This window comes from Pristis pectinata, chromosome 39 (genome assembly GCF_009764475.1).
Source record: "Pristis pectinata isolate sPriPec2 chromosome 39, sPriPec2.1.pri, whole genome shotgun sequence".
Classification (NCBI taxonomy): Eukaryota; Metazoa; Chordata; class Chondrichthyes; order Rhinopristiformes; family Pristidae; genus Pristis; species Pristis pectinata.
This window is the reverse complement of record NC_067442.1, coordinates 4,410,620-4,431,787: the sequence shown is the minus strand read 5'-3', so window position 1 is coordinate 4,431,787 and position 21,168 is coordinate 4,410,620. Positions and strand designations below refer to the sequence as shown.

Below are 21,168 nucleotides of genomic sequence, written 5' to 3'. Positions count from 1 at the left end.
GGGAGTCTAAAACTAGAGGGCACAGGTTTAAGGTGAGAGGGGAAAGATTTAAAGGGGCAAGTTTTTCACCCAGAGGGTGGTGGGTGCGTGGAACAAGCTGCCAGAGGAAGTGGTAGAGGTGGGTACAGTTACATTTATAAGACACTTGGACAGGTCCACGGATGGGAAAGGTTCAGAGGGATATGGGCCAAACGCGGGCACATGGGACTGGCTTGGATGGGAATCTTGGTCGGCAGGGACCAGTTGGGCTGAAGGGCCTGTCTCCGTGCTGTGTGAATCTAAAGTCTCCAGAGAACAGAGTGAACTCACAGGGTAGTGCACAGTTTCAGCTGATGTACTGAGCCAGCGAGGAGCAGAAAATTCAGCAGATGAGTCGCCCAAGAAGGCAGGGTCTTCAGCGACGTCTTCGTAGATCCCTTGGTCGCAGAGCAGCCCTGAGAGATAAATGTCGAACTGTGGGGTAGAACCTAGTGTACAACTGAGGGTCAGTGTGTGTGTGTGTGTGTGTGTGTGTGTGTGTGTGTGTGTGTGTGTGTGTGTGTGTGTGTGTGTGTGGGACCTGTCCCCCAGTGAGGATCAGTGTGTGTGTGTGTGTCCCGTTCGACTAGTGAGGGTCTGTGTGTGTGTGTGTGTGTGTGTGTGTGCGTGTGTGCGTGTGTGTGTGTGTGTGTGTGTGTGTGTGTGTGTGTCCCGTTCGACTAGTGAGGGTCTGTGTGTGTGTGTGTGTGTGTGTGTGTGTGTGTGTGTGTGTGTGGGACCTGTCCCCCAGTGAGGGTCAGTGTGTGTGTGTGTGTGTGTGTGTGTGTGTGTGTGTGTGTGTGTCCCGTTCCCCAGTGAAGGTCAGGCTCGGACGGAGCCCATACATCAGTGAGTGACCACAGCCCCTGGGGCAGGTCAGATGTGGGAAGACTGACCAGACCACGCTGGCCTCCAGCTGGTCGATATTTACCTGTGCTCCCTGTTTCCCAGTGGGATCCGGGGTGGACGATTCCCGCAGGATTGAGTCTGTGATCCCAGTGTCCCATCTGACTCTGGAGGGGGGTGGGGAGAGAAACCTTCCTCAGATTTATTCATATCTTGGGATCTGTGCCAGGCCCGCATTTATCACCTCGAGAAGGTGGGGGGAACGCCCCCCTCGAACTGCCGCAGTCCGTGTGGGGAAGGGGCTGTCGTAGCTGGGGGACGAGTCCCGGGGTTCAGACCCGGCGAGGGTGAAGGCACAGGAGACAGATTTCCCAGTCGGGGTGGGGCGTGCGGGTGGTGGTGTTCCCCTGACATCCCCCCACCCTGATGCGAGAGAGAGAGAGTGGGACGGAGAGAGAGAGAGAGAGACGCAGAGAGAGAGTGCTACAGATAGAGAGAGAGAGAGATGGGAGAGACAGACAGAGAGAGAGAGTGTGTGTGTGTCAGCGAGAGAGGGAGGGAGACAGAGATGGAGGGAGGGTGAGACAGAGAAAGTGTTGGACGGACAGAGAGAGAAAGAGAGACACACACAGGAGAGAGAGAGACACAGGAGAGAGAGACAGAAAGAGAAACACAGAGAGAGACACAGAGAGAGAGAGACAGAAGAGAGAGAGACAGAGACACACAACACACATGTTCTCGAGGTTGTTGATATCAAGAGAGAGGATGTGTTGAAGTTGTTAAATAATATTAAGACAGATAAATCTCCGGGGCCTGACGGGATTTTCCCCAGGCTGCTTCGAGAGGCGAGGGAGGAGATTGCTGAACCGCTGGTAAGGATCTTTGAGTCCTCGTTGTCTACGGGGGTGGTGCCGGAGGATTGGAGGGTGGCGAATGTGGTCCCCTTGTTCAAAAAAGGTAATAGGGATAGGCCAGGGAATTATAGACCGGTGAGTCTCACGTCTGTGGTGGGTAAGCTGTTAGAAAGGATTCTAAGGGATAGGATTTATGAACACCTAGAGAATCATGGACTGATTAGGGACAGCCAGCATGGCTTTGTGAAGGGAAGATCTTGCCTCACAAGCCTGATAGAGTTCTTTGAGGAGGTGACGAGGAAGATTGATGAGGGCAGTGCGGTGGATGTGGTTTACATGGATTTTAGTAAGGCGTTTGATAAGGTTCCTCATGGTCGGCTTCTTCAGAAGGTCAGAGGCCAAGGGATCCAAGGAAGCTTGGCTGTGTGGATTAGGAATTGGCTTGCCTGTAGAAAGCAGAGGGTTGTGGTGGAAGGAGTGCCCTCGGATTGGAAGGCAGTGACTAGTGGTGTCCCGCAGGGATCGGTTCTGGGACCTCTACTTTTTGTGATATTTATAGATGACTTAGATGAGGGGGTGGAGGGCTGGGTTAGTAAGTCTGCGGACGACACTAAGATAGGCTGTGTTGTGGATAGTGTGGAGGGCTGTCGGAGCTTACAGAGGGATATTGATAGGATGCAGAGCTGGGCTGACAAGTGGCAGATGGAGTTCAATGCGGAGAAGTGTGAGGTGGTACACTTTGGAAGGACAAACTCCAGGGCAGAGTACAGGGTAAACGGCAGGGTACTTGGCAGTGTGGAGGAGCAGAGGGATCTGGGGGTTCATATTCACAGTTCGTTGAAAGTTGCCTCACAGGTGGAAAGAGCAGTTAAGAAGGCCAATGGGATGTTGGCTTTCATAAATCGTGGGATTGAGTTTAAGAGCCGCGAGGTGATGATGCAGCTTTACAAAACTCTAGTTAGGCCACATTTAGAGTACTGTGTTCAGTTCTGGTCGCCTCATTATAGGAAGAATGTAGAGGCATTGGAGAGGGTGCAGAGGAGATTTACCAGGATGCTGCCTGGATTGGAGGGTGTTGAATATGAGGAGAGGCTTAAGGTGCTAGGGCTTTATTCACTGGAAAGGAAGAGGATGAGAGGAGACATGATAGAGGTATATAAAATATTGAGAGGAATAGATAGAGTAGACAGTCAGCGCCTCCTTCCCAGGGCGCCAATGCTCAAGACGAGAGGTCATGGCTTTAAGGTTAGGGGTGGGAGGTTCAGGGGAGATGTCAGGGGGAGGTTTTTCACCCAAAGAGTGGTTGGTGCATGGAATGCACTGCCTGGGGTGGTGGTGGAGGCAGATACATTGAACAGGTTCAAGAGCTTGTTGGATGGGCACATGGAGGAACGTGAGATAGAGGGATATGCGGGAGGAAGGGGTTAGGTAGTGTGAGGGTGGTCTGATGGACGGCACGACACGGTGGGCCGAAGGGCCTGTTTTGTGCTGTATGGTTCTATGGTTCTAAAAGAGAGACACACAGGAGAGAGAGAAACAGAAGAGAGAGAAACACAGAGAGAGACACAGAGAGGGAGAGACAGAAGAGAGAGAGACAGAGGGAGACACAAAAAGAGAGACACACAGGAGAGAGAGAAACAGAAGAGAGAGAAACACAGACAGAGAGAGAGACACACAGAGACAGAGAGAGGAGAGAGACAGAGAGACACACAGAAGAGAGAGAGACAGAGAGAGAGAGAGAGAGAGAGAGACAAAGAGAGAGACAGAGAGACAGAGAGAGGAGAGAGACAGAGAGACACACAGAAGAGAGAGAGACAGAGAGAGAGAGAGAGAGAGAGAGAGACAAAGAGAGAGAGAGAGAGACAGAGAGAGAGAAACAGAAGAGAGAGAGGGGGAGAGAGAAAGAGAGAGACAGAGAGAGTGCTACAGATAGAGAGAGATGGAAGGGGAGAGAGACAGAGGGTGGATCCAGGTGAGGAGGAGGGTGGGGGCGATAGGCAGAGGGAGGGTTGGGGAGAGAGCGACAGTCCGGGAGGTGAGAGGCAGCGGACGGTGCGGTCTGACGGGCGTGGAGTCGTGCGTGTGTGGGGGGGGGAGGGGGAGGGGGTGAGCGGATGGCAACCAGGGGGAGGGGTCCCAGTGGGAGGGGTGTGTGGGCGATGGTCAGGTGGTGTGGGTGAGGGAGGGGGGAGAGACGGGGCAGGGGTGGGTGTGGGAGGAAGGGGAAAAGTCCACGAGGAGGGAGCAGAGCGACTCACGGATTGCAGAGAGCAGTTGTAGTAACTTTCGTAGGTGCTGCTACTGGGCGCAGAGTTGGTGTTCAAGATCGACTGGGCAGCATCGATGCCCACAGTGTCCTCGGTATAGTCATTCATTTCCAGCACGTCCGCACTGAAAATGAACAACACACCATAACCAATGGGGCAGTGAGAGGGTCAGACACAGGGTAAAGCTCCCTCCGCACCGTCCCGTCACACACTCCCGGGGTCAGACACAGGGTGAAGCTCCCTCCGCACTGTCCCGTCACACACTCCCGGGGTCAGACACAGGGTGAGGCTCCCTCCGCACCGTCCTGTCACACACTCCCGGGGTCAGACACAGGGTGAAGCTCCCTCCGCACTGTCCCGTCACACACTCCCGGGGTCAGACATAGGGTGAGGCTCCCTCCGCACCGTCCTGTCACACACTCCTGGGGTCAGACACAGGGTGAAGCTCCCTCCGCACCGTCCTGTCACACACGCCCGGGGTCATACACAGGGTGAAGCTTCCTCCACACTGTCCCATCACACACTCCTGGGGTCAGACACAGGGTGAAGCTCCCTCCACACTGTCCCATCACACACTCCCAGGGTCAGACGCAGGGTGAAGCTCCCTCCGCACCGTCTTGTCACACACGCCCGGGGTCAGACACAGGGTGAAGCTCCCTCCGCACCGTCTTGTCACACACGCCCGGGGTCAGACACAGGGTGAAGCTCCCTCCACACTGTCCATTCACACACTCCTGGGGTCAGACACAGGGTGAAGCTCCCTCCGCACCGTCCCGTCACACACTCCCGGAACCTCACCTCATTGACTTTCCTGCCTTCGTTGCTGCAACAGAACATGGAGAGAAGATTAATGTTGCTGGATTTCTCAGTGGCACAGAGAGAGGGAGTGAAGGGAGAGGAGGGAGAAGGAGGGAGGGAGGGAGGGAGAGGGAGAGAGGGGAGAGGGGAGAGCCATTGGACGAGGGGTGAAGACACGAGGTGGAGGAGTGCGGCGGGGAGGCGGCGGAGGGGACCGACGTGTACCTGACCCAGCTCCTGCCTTCATTTTCCACAGGATCCAAACCAGAATTCCGATGTTGAGGAGAAGCAGGGAAGTGATGAGGATGGTCACTGGGACGAGGATGGGGAGAGGGAGGGCGAACCCACCTGTGTGTGAGAGAGGGGGGGGAGAGAGGGGGAGGGAGAGAGAGGGGGAGGGAGAGAGAGGGGGAGGGGGAGAGGGGGAGAGAGGGGGAGAGAGAGGGGGGAGAGAGGGGGAGAGAGGGGGGAAGGGGGGAGAGGTGGGAGAGAGGGGGGAGAGAGAGGGGGAGAGAGGGGGAGAGAGGGGGAGAGAGAGGGGGGGAGAGGTGGGAGAGAGGGGGGAGAGAGAGGGGGAGAGAGGGGGAGAGAGGGGGAGAGAGAGGGGGGGAGAGGGGGGAGAGAGGGGGGAAGGGGGGAGAGGTGGGAGAGAGGGGGGAGAGAGGGGAAAGGGAGGAGGAGAGAGAGAGGGGAGAGGGGGGAGAGAGGGGGAGGGGGGAGAGATGGGGGAGACGGGGTGAGGGAGAGGGAGAGGGAGGGGGCAGAGTGGGTGAAAGAGTGGGAGGGAGGGGGGAGGGAGGGGGAGGGAGGGGGGAGAGAAGTGGCTTTAATATTGTCAATAAATGTGACTGTGGTTGACAATGAGTAAAGATACCCCCCCCCACGGGCGCTTCTGGCTCCCTCCTCACCGCCCCTCCCGCGCACTCCCTCCTCACCGCCCCTCCCGCGGCGCTCCCTCCTCACCGCCCCTCCCGCGGCGCTCCCTCCTCACCGCCCCTCCCGCGCACTCCCTCCTCACCGCCCCTCCCGCGCACTCCCTCCTCACCGCCCCTCCCGCGGCGCTCCCTCCTCACCGCCCCTCCCGCGCACTCCCTCCTCACCGCCCCTCCCGCGGCGCTCCCTCCTCACCGCCCCTCCCGCGCACTCCCTCCTCACCGCCCCTCCCGCGGCGCTCCCTCCTCACCGCCCCTCCCGCGGCGCTCCCTCCTCACCGCCCCTCCCGCGCACTCCCTCCTCACCGCCCCTCCCGCGGCGCTCCCTCCTCACCGACCCTCCCGCGGCGCTCCCTCCTCACCGCCCCTCCCGCGGCGCTCCCTCCTCACCGCCCCTCCCGCGCACTCCCTCCTCACCGCCCCTCCCGCGCACTCCCTCCTCACCGCCCCTCCCGCACTGAAACTAGGAATGTTGAGTGGATAATGGAGTCTCTCCAACGGGTCTCACGGGAGGGATAATTGGTGGTAAGAGGCTGAGAGATCGAGGGAGAGCGGGAGGTAGAGGCAGCAAAGAGGGGTGGAGGTAGAGAGAGAGAGTGGGATGGAGGGTGGAGGGCGGGAGAGGGAGAGGGGGGGGTGTGAAAGGGAGGGAGGTAGGAAGGGGGATGGAGAGGGAGTTGGTAGGAGCTGGGAGGGAGAGAGAGGGGCTCAGAGGGGGATGGAGGAATTGTGGGGGAGAGGGGAGGGAGACAGAGGGAGGTGGGGAGAGATGGAGGGAGTGGGAGGGAGTGAGGGAGGGAGGATGGAGTGGGGAGGACGGAGGGAGAGGGGAGAGGGGAGAGGGGAGGGACGGAGGGAGAGGGGAGGGATGGAGGGAGAGGGAGGGAGGTGAGGAGAGATGGAAGGCGGGGGAGGGAGAGAGGGAGGTAGGATGGAGTGGGGAGAGATGGATGGAGAGGGGAGAGAATGGAGGGAGAGGGGAGGGACGGAGGGAGAGGGGAGGGACGGAGGGACAGGGGAGAGGGGAGGGAGGGAGGGAGAGGGGAGAGGGGAGGGACGGAGGGAGAGGGGAGAGGGGAGGGATGGAGGGAGAGGGAGAGAGGGAGGGGAGGGAGCAGTAACTGGAGGGTGTGTGGTCTCCTGGCTGGGATCTCCCTGTGCCCTGGCCGGTGTTGGAGGGTCAGTTCTGTCGGAGAGAACGATTCCACTCGGGATCCCAGAGGGCCAATCCCCCCTCCCTGCCCATCACCCCCCGCCCCTCACCCCCCCCCCCCCCCCCCCTCCCTCCTCACCACCCCCCTCACGTCCCCTCACCTGCTCCGAGCTCCGGGGTGATCATAGGTTCCGAGGGGAAGGGACCTCCTCCTGGGGACACGGCACAGGGAGAGGGTCAGCGGCTCGTTCCTCACTCTCCCTCCCTCCCTTACCTCTCACCCTCCCTCCTCAACACGCAGACCCCTCCCTCCTCATCCTCAGCTCCGAGGCACCTCCCTCCTGCCACCCCTCAGCTTCACTCCCCTCCCTTCCTCTCTCCCTCCCTCAACCTCCACCTCCCCTCCCTCACCCTCCTCGCACTCACTTCCTTTCCACCGACGAAGTCGGGCTGCATGGCTAACAACAGCGCATCCCTTCCTGATGAACTAAACACACCCTATGCCTGTTTTGAACAAAAGGGAAGTGGATTGTCACCACCCACCCTGAGAGCCACCGACGCAGCTGAACCTGTGATCACAGTGGAGGACGTAAGATCAGTCTTCCGAAGAGTGAACACGAGGAAAGCACCCGACCCAGATGGTGTCCCGGGCCACGTGCTCAAGATCTTGTGCTGATCAGCTGGTGGGGTATTTGCGGATATATTTAACCTCTCCCTGCTTCAATCTCAGGTTCCGTCCTGTTTTAAGAAGACCTCTATCATCCCGGTACCAAAGAAAAGCAAGGTAACATGCCTCAATAACTACCGACCAGTGGCTCTGACATCCACCACCATGAAGTGCTTTGAGAGGCTGGTCATGGCACACATCAACTCCAGCCTCCCAGACAACCTGGACTCATTGCAATTCGCTTATTGCTGAAACAGGTCTACAGCGGACGCTATCTCCCTGGCCCTACACTCAGCTCTGGAGCATCTGGACAGTAAAGACACCTACGTTAGACTATTGTTAATTGACTACAGCTCTGCCTTCAATACAATAATACCAAGCAAACTCGTCACCAAACTCCGAGACCTGGGATTTAAAACCTCCCTCTGTAACTGGATCCTTGGCTTTCTGACCAACAGACCGCAATCAGTGAGGATAGGCAGCAATACCTCCGGCATGATTATTCTCAACACTGGTGCCCCCACAAGGCTGCGTTCTCAGCCCTCTGCTCTACTCCCTATACACTCATGACTGTGTGGCCAGATTCTGCTCTAACTCCATCTACAAGTTTGCAGATGATCCCACCGTTGTAGGCCGTATCTCAAATAACGATGAGTTGGAGTACAGGAAGGAGATAGAGAGCTTAGTGGAATGGTGTCATGACAACAACCTATCCCTCAATGTCAACAAAACAACAGAGCTGGTCATTGACTTCGGGAAAGGGGGCAGTGTACATGCACCTGTCTCCATCAACTGAGAGGGTTGACAGCTTCAAGTTCCTGGGAGTGAACATCACCAACAGCCTGTCCTGGACAAACCACATGGACACCACGGCCAAGAAAGCTCACCAGCACCTCTACTTCCTCAGGAGGCTAAAGAAATTTGGTTTGTCCCCTTTGACTCTCACCAACTTTTACCGATGCACCATAGAAAGCATCCTATCTGGATGTATCACGGCTTGGTACGACAACTGCTCTGCCGAGGACCGCAAGAAACCGCAGAGAGTTGTGGACACAGCCCAGCGCGTCACGGACACCAGCCTCCCCTCCTTGGACTCTTGTCTTTACCTCTTGTTGTCTTGGTGAAGCAGCCGGCATAATCAAAGACACAGTCTTTCCCTGGGGGAAAAGACTGTGCGCATTCACCCTATCGATGCCCCTCGTGGTTTTATACACCTCTATAAGGTCACCCCTCACGCTCCAAGGAGTAAAGTCCCAGCCTGCCCAACCCTTCTCCATAACTCAGTCCCTCGAGTCCCGGCAACGTCCTCGTAAATCTCCCTCTGCGCTCTTTCCAGCTTAATGGCATCTTTCCTACAGCAGGGCCACCAGAACTGAACACAATACTCCAAATGCAGCCTCACCGACGTCCCGTACAAATGCAACATAACCTCCCAACTCCTGTACTCACTGCCCTGACCGATGAAGACCAGCGTACCAAACATCTTCTTCACTGCCCTGTCTACCTGCGACGCCACTTTCAGGGAACCGTGTACCTGTACCCCTGGGTCCATCTGATCTACAGCACTCCCCGGGGCCCTGCCGTTCACTGGGAAAGTCCGATCTCACTTGTCCTCCCAAAGTGCAAGACCTCGTACTGGTCCGGAGCGAATGCTGTCGGTCATTTTCTCGGCTGAGTTTCCCAGTTGACATCAGAAAGGGGAAGTCAGGAGGTCACTTGCCAATCCTCATTGGTGCGTCAGAGGCCGAGTCTCCTGCACTCTCGGGAATAAAGTCCCAGCCTGTCCCGACCTCTCCCTATAACTCAGGCCCTTGAGTCCCGGCAACATGGCGAAGCAGCCGGCATAATCGAAGACCCCACCCACCTGGGACATTCTCCCTTCTCTCCTCTTCCATCGGGTAGAAGATACAGGAGCCTGAGGGCACGTACCACCAGACTTAAGGACAGCTTCTACCCCACTGTGATAAGACTATTGAACGGTTCCCTTATACAATGAGATGGACTCTGACCTCACGATCTACCTTGTTGTGACCTTGCACCTTATTGCACTGCACTTTCTCTGTAGCTGTGACACTTCACTCTGTACTGTTATTGTTTTTACCTGTACTACCTCAATGCTCTCTGTACTAACTCAATGTAACTGCACTGTGCAATGAATTGACCTGTACGATCGGTTTGCAAGTTTTTCACTGTACCTCAGTACGACAATAATAAACCAATAGCAATACCTCTCACCCTCCCTCCATCACGCCTCACGCTCCCTCCTCACCCCTCACCCTCCCCACCTCCCTTAACTCACAGACCCCTCCCCTCCTCACCCACCCCCCACCACCACAGTGGGACACCTCGGAGACGACTGCCCCCACCCCACCCCCCCGCACCCCAGCACACAAACCTGAGGTGGAGACGGTGATAGGGAGACCCCCGTCCGCGTAACCGCTGGCCCCCAGAGCGTTGATGGCGTTGACCGAGAAATTGTACCGGGTCCCCGGGCGGAGACCAGTCACGGTGAAATGGGTGCTCCAGGGCGGATACACATCCACGTAGAGGGCACTCAGTGCATCCCACTCGGAATACCTACACGTCCCAACAACGCAGAGTGTGTGGGAACAAATCAGCCCTCATCTTCACTGCACACTGCCCCCATCGAATCCGAGTGTCCCCGTCTCCGTATCCCTGGGTCAGACCCACACCGGGAGCCCCGTGCACAGTTCCGGTCTCCGTATCCCTGGGTCAGACCCACACCGGGAGCACTGTGCACAGTTCCGGTCTCTGTATCCCTGGGTCAGACCCACACCGGGAGCACTGTGCACAGTTCCGGTCTCCATATCCCTGGGTCAGACCCACACCGGGAGCACCGTGCACGGTTCCGGTCTCCGTATCCCTGGGGTAGACCATACCAGGAGCACCATGCACAGTACCCAGTCTCTGTATCCCTGGGTCAGACCACACCGGGAGCACCATGCACAGTTCTGGTCTCCGTATCCCTGGGTCAGACCACACCAGGAGCACCGTGCACAGTTCCGGTCTCCATATCCCTGGGTCAGACCCACACTGGGAGCACCCCCCTCGTTTGTCCCTGAAGACCCCCACCTACACCACCCCTCTCTCCCCAGGGCCAGGTCAACAGCTCTCAGGGCAAAGGTCAAGGGTTAAAGTACCTGACACGAAAAGACTGGGTCAATCCGCCATTGAATCCCGAGCTCCAAGCCAAGGTGACAGAGTTGTGGGACTTACGGACAAGTGTCAGATCCGAGGGTGGGTCCGGGGGTCCTAGGGTCAGAGGGAGACATTGCAGGGTTAACGGCGGGCTGTTGGGGTCAAGAACGCAAGGCAGGGGGTCCCCAGCTACACCTGTCCGTGTGTGAGGGGAGTCGGTGTTGGGGGAGAGCGTCCGTGGGCTGTGGGAAGAGTCGGTGATGGCGGGGAGTGTCTGTGGGCTGTGGGAGCTCCCCCCACCCCACCACTCGCTCTCTCCTACACTCACCGGTACGGACCAGCTGAATATCGAAGATGTCCGTCCCCAGCGGGTTACGAGCGGTGCAGCTGTAGGTTCCGAAGTCGAGCGCAGCGCTGGCGTTACCGATGGTCAGCTCACCGGTGTGGAGTGGACCCTCGTGTGTCGTTCTCTGTGTGTAACTGGGTGGTGGGTGGGTGAAGGAGCCGGTGAGTGCCCACACAGAGACTCGGCGACGGCAGGCGCTGGGGTGTCAGTCTGCGGGCAGTGGGATCCCCCTCCCTCCTGTGTTCGCTGACTCTGTCTCGCCGGCAACTGGACGGGTCTGGGCCACAAATTCACCCCCATGGTCTGGGCCACTCAGGTGTGTGGGGCAAGGGGGGGGAGTTATTGTTTAGTTTGCGCGCGCGTGTGTGTGTGTGTGTGTGTGTGTGTGTGTGTGCGCACGCGCGTGTGTGTGTCTGTCTGTCTGTCTGTGTGAATGTGTGTGTGTGTGTGTGTGTGAGTGTGTGTGTGTGTGTGTGTGTGCGCACGCGCGTGTGTGTGTCTGTCTGTCTGTCTGTCTGTGTGAATGTGTGTGTGTGTGTGTGTGTGTGTGTGTGTGTGTGTGTGTGTATGTGTGTGTGTTTGTGTCTGCGTGTGTGTCTGTGTGTATGGTTGTCTGTGTGTGTGTGTGTGTGTGTGTGTGTGTGTGTGTGTGTGTGTGTGTGTGTGTTTGTGTGTGTGCGAGTGCGTGTGTGGTTTGTGGTTAGGGTTTGGATTAGGCTTGTTATTAGGTTTGGCATTAAGGTTAATCTTGGGATTAGGGCCGGGATTAGGGTTTAGATTAGGGATGGGATTGGGATTGGGTTTGGGATTGGGGTTGGGACTGGGGTTGTGATGGGGTTTGGGATTGGGGTTGGGATTGGGGTGGTGATATGGGTCCGGACTAAAAACGGGATTAGGGTTAGGATGAAGGGTTAGATTAGGGATGGGAATAGGGCTGGGATTGGGGATGGGATAAGGGTTTGGAATCAGGATTGTGATTTGGGTTACGGCTGGTTAAGCATTTGGGTTAGGATCTGGGTTGGGATTTGTGTTAGGATTCAGGTTGGATTAGGTTCAGGGTGAGGGTTGTCATCAGACTGCAGTTTGGGGTGGGGTTAATCACTGGGGTTGGGGTTAGTTCACATTAAATTGGGGTCCAGGATGTGTTCGTTCAGACACCTTGGGCATCAGTCCTGTACACACACCCCATCCCCCAGCAAAACACCCCCCCACAACTGCCCCTCTGAGACCTAAATCTCCCCCCACCCACCCACCAGTCCCCAAATCAACATCCCACTGCCCCCACCATCAAGCCTCCCCCAATCCCACCCTCCGACTCCACCCCTGCTGTTGTATATGGACGGTCCAATTGTCAACTACCCCACCCTCCACCAAAACCAGCTCCTATCACCTCTTGGGGTCCTGGGATCACACCCTGTACTTGGACTGGAGAGCCACCCCTCCTCGCCCGCTGTATTTTGACTGGGGAGGGGGGTGATGGTGGAGGTTGTACCGGGGGTTGCTGGGGTCAAGGTTCACTCCGTTCTTGGCCCAGCTGAACTCCACGTCCGGAACTCCCTCCGCCTTGCACCTCAAGATGGCCGACTTCGTCCCATCCGCAGCGACGGCCGATTTGCCCAGTTCGACGCCCTTCTGCAGCTCGGGTTTAACTGTGGAGAGGGAACAGGGTGGCAATGGTTCTCCCGCACCGTCCCGTCACACGCTCCCGGGGTCAGACACAGGGTGAAGCTCCCTCCGCACTGTCCCGTCACACACTCCCGGGGTCAGACACAGGGTGAAGCTCCCTCCGCACCGTCCCGTCACACACTCCCGGGGTCAGACACAGGGTGAGTCTCCCTCCGCACTGTCCCGTCACACGCTCCCGGGGTCAGACACAAGGTGAGGCTCCCTCCGCACTGTCCCGTCACACACTCTCGGGGTCAGACACAGGGTGAGTCTCCCTCCGCACCGTCCTGTCACACACTCCCGGGGTCAGACACAGGGTGAGTCTCCCTCTGCACCGTCCCGTCACACACTCCCGGGGTCAGACACAGGGTGAGGCTCCCTCCGCACCGTCCCATCACACACTCCTGGGGTCAGACACAGGGTGAGGCTCCCTCCGCACCGTCCCGTCACACACTCCCGGGGTCAGACACCGGGTGAAGGTCCCTCTGCACCGTCCCGTCACACACTCCCGGGGTCAGACACAGGGTGAGTCTCCCTCCGCACCGTCCCGTCACACACTCCCGGGGTCAGACACAGGGTGAGGCTCCCTCCGCACCGTCCCGTCACACACTCCCGGGGTCAGACACAGGGTGAAGGTCCCTCTCTGCTGCTTCTCACACTGTACGATCAGCTGAGCCATGACTGAGACCGCCGGTGGAATCCCATTGTCCGCCGTACACCTGTATCGGGTGGTGTCGCCGCGCACTGCGCCTCTGATAACGAGCTTAGTGGTGTTGCCCATGAAGACCTGGTCTTCCTCCGTCACGTTGCGCCCCTGCCCCTGGAACAGAGAGCGTTGGCGAGAATCTTCACCGGGAGCCCCAGAACGTCCTGTGTCTGACGGTCCCCCGCTGCCGTCCCCGAGGGGGTGAGGACGGGGGTGGGGGGGGGGGGTCACAGCTTCACCAGGTTAACAAGCATCGAGGGAGCTCGTCTGCTTCCAGAGGGAGTAGGTCACCCACCCCCACACCCCCACCCCCGAGGGCGCTTGTGGTGTAGCAGGTAGAACTGCTGGCTCAGGGCTCTGGAGACCCGGGTTCGATCCCAACCTCCAGCGCTGTGTGTGTGTGTGTGTGTGTGTGTGTGTGTGTGTGTGTGTGTGTGTGTGTGTGTTTGTGTGTGTGTTTGTGTGTTTCTATCTGTGTGAGTCTGTGTGGGTGTTCACCTGTGCATATGGTGACCGTCACCAACAGCCTGTCCTGGACCAATCACGTTGATGCCACGGCCAAGAAAGCTCACCAGCGCCTCTACTTCCTCAGGAGGCTGAAGAAATTCGGCACGTCCCCGTCGACCCTCACCGATTTTTATCAATGCACCACAGAAAGCATCCTATCCAGATGCATCCCGGCTCGGGACGGCAACCGCGGAGAGTTGTGGACACAGAACGGAAACCAGCCTCCCTTCCGCGGACTCCCGTCTACACTCCCCACTGCCTCGGGACAGCAGCCAGCATAAGCAGAGACCCCCACCCACCCCGGACATTCTCTCTTCTCCCCCCTCTCCCATCGGGCAGAAGATACAAAAGCCTGAAAGCACGTACCACCAGGCTCAAGGACAGCTCTGTTGTCAGACTATTGAACGGTCGCCCAGTACGATAAGATGGACTCTTGACCTCACGATCTCCCTCGTCGTGGCCCTTGCACCTTATTGTCTGCCTGCACTGCACTTTCTCTGTAGCTGTGACACTTTACTCTGTACTCTTATTGTTTTTACCTGTACTACCTCAATGCACTCTGTACTAACTCAATGTAACTGCACTGTGTAATGAATTGACCTGTACGATCGGTTTGCAAGACAAGTTTTTCACTGTACCTCGGTACAAGTGACAATAATAAACCAATCCCAATTCCAATTCTGTGTGTGTGCGTGCATGTGTATTTGTGTGTGTTTCTGTGTGTGCATATGTGTGTGCATATGTGTGTGTGTCTGTGTGTGTGTCTGTGTGTCTGTGTGGAGTCTGCACGTTCTCCCTGTGACCCCGTGGGTTTCCCCCGGTGGCTCCAGTTTCCTCCCACATCCCAAAAGAAAAGGCGCGCAGGGTCGGTGGGTTCATCATCCGCTGTGAGTTGCCCCCCACCCCCGGTGTGTGGGTGAGGGGGGGTAAGGGGGTAAGCTGGTGGGAATGTTGGGGGAAGGGAAGATCCGTGGGAGAGTTGGGACTGAGGTGTGTGCAGAGACTCGATGGGGCAGATTGTGCCACTCCGTGCCGAGCGAGACTCCCATCCGAGCCAGTCCCATTTGCCCGCGTTTGGCCCGTATCCCTCTGAACCTTTCCCGACCTGTCCAAGCGTCTTTTAAATGTTGTTAATGTCCCTGCCTCACCCACTTCCTCTGGCAGCTCGTTCCACATACGGACCACCCTCTGGGTGAAGAAGTTGCCCCTCGGGTCCCCCTCTCACCTTAAACCTGTGCCCTCTAGTTCTTGATTCCCCAACCCTGGGGGAGAAAGACTGGGCATTCACCCTATCGATGTCCCTCATGGTTTTATACACCCCTATAAGGTCACCCCTCAGTCTCCTATGCTCCAAGGAATAAATTCCCGACCTCTCTCCATACCTCGGTCCCTCAAATCACGACAATATCCTTGTAAATCTCCCTCTGCCCCCTGCACCAGCTCAGTGACGTCCTTCCTATAGCTGGGCGACCAGAACTGCACACGGTGCTCCAAGTGCGGTCTCACCGACGCCTTGTACAGCTGTAACGGGACGTCCCAACTCCTGTACTCAGTGCCCTGACCGATGAAGGCCAGCGTGCCGAATGCCTTCTTCACCGCCCTGTCTACCTGCAACGCCACTTTCAGGGAACCGTGTACCTGTACCCCGAGGTGCCTGTATTCGAAACATTCACTCCAAGGGTTGCGAATCTCTGCGAAGTCGGATAAGGAATTCCGGGCTCCTGTCTCACCGGCCCTCCAGCAGTGCGGTGCTCCCTCCTCACCGCCCCTCCCACAGTTGTTCGGGGAGCCATCATTGTGTTGGAATCCAGGAAGAAACACAGATGCCCCAATGCAAAGCCAAGCAAAATGACAAAGATGTTAACACTTACCATCCAGATCCATTGCACCATCTTACTGCTGACGGGATTTGCGTCCACGGTACACACCATCTCCACCGTTCCTCCAACCTCCACTTCCGTGGGGTCCGAAATGCTGTAAATTCGTGGAGAATCTGTGGGTCGAGATATCGGTTAAACTCTGGACAATTCTGTCACCCACTCCTGGGGTCAGACTCAGGGTGAAGTTCCCTCCGCACCGTCTCGTCACACACTCCTGGGGTCAGACACAGGGTGAAGCTCCCTCCGCACCATCCAATCACACACTCAGACACAGGGTGAAGCTCCCTCCACACCGTCCCATCACACACTCCCAGGGTCAGACACTCTACACCTAGCATGTACTCACACAACATTTCAAGTCTGATAAAGGTCTCATTTTCGCCCTCATCATTTTTGACGTTGATCTTGTAGACCCCGGCATCAAAACGTGTCAAGTTCCAGATCTCAAGGGAGCCGTCGGACTTCAGATGGTGTCGCGTTGGGCCAGCTGCAATATTGCAAAAAATTATCCTGGGAATTCTGCGTCCTGTGGGACCCGTCCCCCAGTGAGGGTCAGGTGAGGGTCAGTGTGTGCGTGTGCGTGTGCGTGTGCATTTGAGACCCATCCCCCAGTGAGGGTCAGTGTGTGTGTGTGTGTGTGTGTGTGTGTGTGTGTGTGTGTGTGTGTGTGTGTGTGTGTGTGTGTGTGGGGGACCCGTCCCCCAGTGAGGGTCAGTGTGTGTGTGTGTGTGTGTGTGTGTGTGTGTGTGTGTGTGTGTGTGTGTGTGTGGGGGACCCGTCCCCCAGTGAGGGTCAGTGTGTGTGTGTGTGTTTGGGACCCGTCCCCCAGTGAGGGTTAGGTTCAGTGTCAGGCTGTGGGATTGGACCCCTCACCTTTGACCAGCACCTCCCTGTTCCGACTCCAGGTGTAGGTGACGTTCCTGGGATTTGCGGAGACTCTCAGCGGAATCACGACGGCTGCCCGTTCCACCCCCTCCACCGACCGGACCTGGTCCTCCTGAAACTGGGGGGCGTCTGCCAGGGACACAGCACTGTGAGGGAGAGAGGGAGAGAGAAGGAGGGGGAGGGGGAGAGAGGGAGGGAGAGAGGGAGGGAGAGGGAGAGAGGGAGGGAGGGAGGGAGAGAGAGGGAGGGAGAGAGGAAGGGAGAGAGGGAGGGAGAGAGGGAGGGAGAGAGGGAGGGAGAGGGAGAGAGAGAGGGAGAGGGAGGGAGGGAGGGAGAGAGGGAGAGAGAAGGGGAGGGGGAGAGAGGGAGGGAGAGGGAGAGAGAGAGAGGGAGGGAGGGAGAGAGAGCGAGAGAGAGGGAGGGAGAGAGGGAGAGGGAGGGAGAGAGGGAGGGAGGGAGGGAGAGAGAGGGAGGGAGAGAGGAAGGGAGAGAGGGAGGGAGAGAGGGAGGGAGAGAGAGGGAGAGAGGGAGGGAGAGGGAGGGAGAGAGGGAAGGAGAGAGGGAGAGAGAGGGAGAGAGGGCGAGAGAGAGGGAGAGAAGGAGAGAGGGAGAGAGGAGGGTGGGGAGCGAGGTGGAGGGAGAGTGGGGGAGCGGGGAGACGAGAGGGTGCTGGGGAGGGAGGGGAGAGCAGAGGCATCGGGGAGGAGGTGGTGGAGGGGGAGACATGGTCGAGGGACAGAACGAGACGGAGGGACTTGAGGGCGAGGGGGAAGAGCGGGTCGTCTGGAGGGACAAGGTGCAGTGGTTGAAAGTCAGGGGTCATGAGTGAGTGTCAGAGGTTGGTGCACGGTGTTCAAGGGTCAAGGGTCAGGGATGAGTCTCCGAGGGGTGATCGGAGATCAGAGGTCAGGGGTGAGTGTCCATTGATCAGCTGGCGGTTGAGTGAGGGTCAGGAATCAGAGGTGAGCGTAAGGGGACTGGAGAGTGATCAAGGGTCGGGGTGAGTGTCAGGGGTCGGGGTGTGATTGAGGGTCAGAGGTCGGGGTGTGATTGTGGGTCAGGGGTCAGGATGACGGTCTGGGGGTCAGTGTGGGGGTAAGCAAAGGTCAGGTCTGCGGTGGGTGCCCAGGGGTCAGTGTGGGGTGATCGAGGGTCAGGGGTGCGTGTCAGGGGTTGGGGTGTGATTGAGGGTCAGGGGTCAGGGTGGCGGTCTGTGGGTCAGTGTGGGGGTAAGCAAAGATCAGAGGTCATGAGTGAGTGCCCGGGGGGGGGGTCAGTGTGAGGTGACGGAGGGTCAGGGGTGAGCATTCGGGGGCTCAGGGCGGGATGATCAAGGGTCAGGGGTGATTAATCGGTCAGAGTTCAGCGATAAGTGTCTGAGGGTCGGCGTGGAGGTGAGCGAAGGTCAGAGGTCAGTGGTGAGTATCCAGGGGACGATGTGGGGAGCAATCGAAGGTCAAAGGTCAGGGGTGAGTGCCCGGCGTTCAGCGGGAGGTTGATCAAGGGTCAGAGATCGGTGGGCGGGGGGGTGCCAAAGGTCACGTACAGCGGATACTGAGGATGAGGAAGGTGTTGCTCGTGTCCCCCAGGACGGGGGTGAACGCCTGGCACCTGATGCGCTGCCCGTCGTCACGGCCGGAGGGCACGAGACTGATGGAGGAGACGGTGGCCCACCCCCCGAAATCGGCCTCTTCTATCCACGTCCGTCCTCCTGGGACCCTGTTGGGGGGGGGGGGGGGGGGTTGGTGGTGGTGGAGACGGAGTTAGAGACCCTGTCCAAGGGAGGGGTAGTGAGAAGGGAGCGCCGCGCTGCGGGAGGGGCGGTGAGGAGGGAGCCCCGCGCTGTGGGAGGGGCGGTGAGGAGGGAGCCCCGCGCTGTGGGAGGGGCAGTGAGGAGGGAGCGCTGCGGGAGGGGCGGTGAGGAGGGAGCCCCGCGCTGTGGGAGGGGCGGTGAGGAGGGAGCGCCGCGCTGTGGGAGGGGCGGTGAGGAGGGAGCCCCGCGCTGTGGGAGGGGCGGTGAGGAGGGAGCCCCGCGCTGTGGGAGGGGCAGTGAGGAGGGAGCCCTGTGAGAGGGGCGGTGAGGAGGGAGCGCTGCGGGAGGGGCGGTGAGGAGGGAGCCCCGCGCTGTGGGAGGGGCAGTGAGGAGGGAGCCCTGTGAGAGGGGCGGTGAGGAGGGAGCGCTGCGGGAGGGGCAGTGAGGAGGGAGCGCCGCGCCGCAGGATGGTGTGTGTGGATGGCGATGCCCCGGGCACTCACCACTGTCCGTTCCTGATCCAGGAGATGTGTGTCGCTGGGTTACTCGCTCCTGCCCGACAGACCAGTGTGAGGTTCTCTCCCTCCCGGATCACCGAGGCCGGAGCATCAATCTCCAGGGATATCGGAGCAACTGGAAGATTCACCGGGGATTGAGGGAGTCAGTCCAGAGTGGTGTCCACTGTGTGTGTCTGTGAGTGTGTGTGTGTGTGTGTGTGTGTGTGTGTGTATACATGTGTGTGTGAGCGTACATCTGTACATGTGAGAGAGTGAGTGTAAGTGTGTGTGTGTGTGTGAGACTGTGTGGGTTTGTATGAGAGTGTTTCTGTGAGTCTGTGTTTGTGCCTGTGTGTGCCTGTGTGTGAGAGTGTGTGCATAAGTATGTGAGTGTGTCTGTGTGTGACTGTGTGAACATCCGTGTCTGAAATCATGTCTGAGTGTGTCTCTGTGTCCTAGCGTGTGTCAGTGTGTCTTTGTGTGTGCAGGAGTGTCCTAGTGTGTGTGTGTGTGTGAGAGTGTGTGTGTCTGTGGGGGGGAGTGTCTGTGTGTGGTGTGTGTGTGCGTGTGTGTGCCCCGGTGTCCCTCCTTCCCCCCCTCCCCAGTCAGCTGACACTCACACTGGACGGTGACACGGGTGTGTGCGCTGAGCGTGCCGTCACTGACAGGGTTGTGCGCACTGCACTGGTACTCCGCCTGGTTGTCGCTGGGCTCCGCCACGATGGTCAGCTCGGAGACGGCCAGCCTCCCCAGGGTCCTGCACACCCCCACGGGTGCCGGCTCCAAACCCTCGGGAGGAAACAGAACCGGCCTGAACCGAGCCGCGCCGAGACGGAGGCAGCGGCGTTTCCGAGCGTCCAATGGGTGCCGTTCAGGGGCGCGGAACCAGCGCACGTCTTCGTGGACAGTACGGGGCAGTCACGGTGCGGCGGCTTGTAGACCACACGCGTGTCTCTGCTGACAGTGTGCGCGTGTGCGTGTGTGTGTGTGTCACAGGGCTCAGAGGTCATTGGTCAGGAGCAGGGGTCAGGGAGGTGACACGGGTTTCGGAGGTCATGGGTCGGGAGCAGGGTTCGGGGCAGTGATTCGCGGGTTCAGAAGTCATGGAGCAGAGGTCAGGGAGGTGACACAAGGTTCACTGGTCGGGAGCAGGGGTCAGGGAGGAGACACAGGGTTCAGAGGTCATGGGTAAGGAGCAGGGGTCGGAGAGGTGTCAGGGTTCAGTGGTCATGGGTCGGGAGCAGGGGTCAGAGAGGAAGGTGGGGGTCAGAGGTCATCGGTGGGGTTCTCTCCCGGTTCCTTACCTTGGTCCAGTTGATGGTTGCCAGCGGATTCCCCCCTTCGGAGAAGCAGGACAGGGTGATGGGGGTCCCGACCCGGAACGGGATGTCCTCGGGGGGTCCCTGGATCCAGATCCTCTTGGGCGGGTCTGTCCCAGAGAGGGGCAGAGGTCAGTGGCTCCCCTCTCACCCCTGATCCGCCCACAGACACACACAACCACCCCACCCCCCGGGTCTGACACAAAACCTGGAGCAGTGGGTCTGTCACAAAACCCGGAGATGTGGGTCTGACACAAAACCCGGAGCCATGGATTTGACACAGGACCTGGAGCCATAGGTCTGACACAAAACCCAGTGAAAGACATTTTTAACATTATTTCAAATGTATTGAAGATTGATTTAGAACCTCGCTCATCAGTGCAATTTTTGGATTACTGAGGATAGAGTCTGGCCATTTATCTGCCTCCGCTAACCGTATGATTGCCTTTGTCACATTAATGGCCAAACGATCCATTTTCCTTAAGTGGAAGGATCCAATACCCCCGACTACTCTTCAATGGTTCTCTCAAACTATATCATGTTTAAACTTGGAAAAAATTCGGAGTGGTACTGTTAATCCTTTGCTTAAATTTGAAGATACTTGGAGTAAATTTATTCAATACTTTCACATGATGTAGATCCCCTTTCAATAACTTTCCAACTTGGAGGAACGGAGGTGACAACATAATATTGCTCTGTTTCTACTGAGAAATTTCAGTCCAGTCTTTTCTTCTTTTTTGTGTCTTTTTTTTTGAAATTTTTCTGTTTAGTTTGTTTTGATATATTGTCTATAATTTTTCTAATTGATTTGGGGATTTTTTTTCTCTTTTCTTTTATATATAATAAATATTTTTCTTTCCTTTCTTTTATATTATGTTCATTTACTAAGAGATCGTTGGATCTAGACTTTTTCAAT

At 57.8% G+C, this 21,168-nt stretch overlaps 1 protein-coding gene across 1 annotated transcript in view; it reads right to left on the bottom strand.

Annotated features, from left to right (window-relative positions):
* nphs1 (NPHS1 adhesion molecule, nephrin) overlaps nucleotides 1-21,168 on the bottom strand; it is a 41,246-nt gene that overhangs the window by 5,284 nt on the left and 14,794 nt on the right. Inside the window, exons 11-27 of the mRNA XM_052045368.1 lie at nucleotides 19,554-19,829; nucleotides 18,940-19,069; nucleotides 18,230-18,402; nucleotides 16,672-16,812; nucleotides 16,145-16,285; nucleotides 15,790-15,911; nucleotides 13,363-13,525; nucleotides 12,533-12,689; nucleotides 11,023-11,174; nucleotides 10,697-10,808; nucleotides 9,931-10,112; nucleotides 7,030-7,080; nucleotides 5,009-5,131; nucleotides 4,784-4,808; nucleotides 3,977-4,109; nucleotides 950-1,031; nucleotides 310-434 (exon numbers count right to left, since the gene is read on the bottom strand). Of these exons, the coding sequence (XP_051901328.1) occupies nucleotides 310-434; nucleotides 950-1,031; nucleotides 3,977-4,109; nucleotides 4,784-4,808; nucleotides 5,009-5,131; nucleotides 7,030-7,080; nucleotides 9,931-10,112; nucleotides 10,697-10,808; nucleotides 11,023-11,174; nucleotides 12,533-12,689; nucleotides 13,363-13,525; nucleotides 15,790-15,911; nucleotides 16,145-16,285; nucleotides 16,672-16,812; nucleotides 18,230-18,402; nucleotides 18,940-19,069; nucleotides 19,554-19,829 (2,288 nt within the window). The remainder of the gene's footprint in view (nucleotides 1-309; nucleotides 435-949; nucleotides 1,032-3,976; nucleotides 4,110-4,783; nucleotides 4,809-5,008; nucleotides 5,132-7,029; nucleotides 7,081-9,930; nucleotides 10,113-10,696; nucleotides 10,809-11,022; nucleotides 11,175-12,532; nucleotides 12,690-13,362; nucleotides 13,526-15,789; nucleotides 15,912-16,144; nucleotides 16,286-16,671; nucleotides 16,813-18,229; nucleotides 18,403-18,939; nucleotides 19,070-19,553; nucleotides 19,830-21,168) is intronic.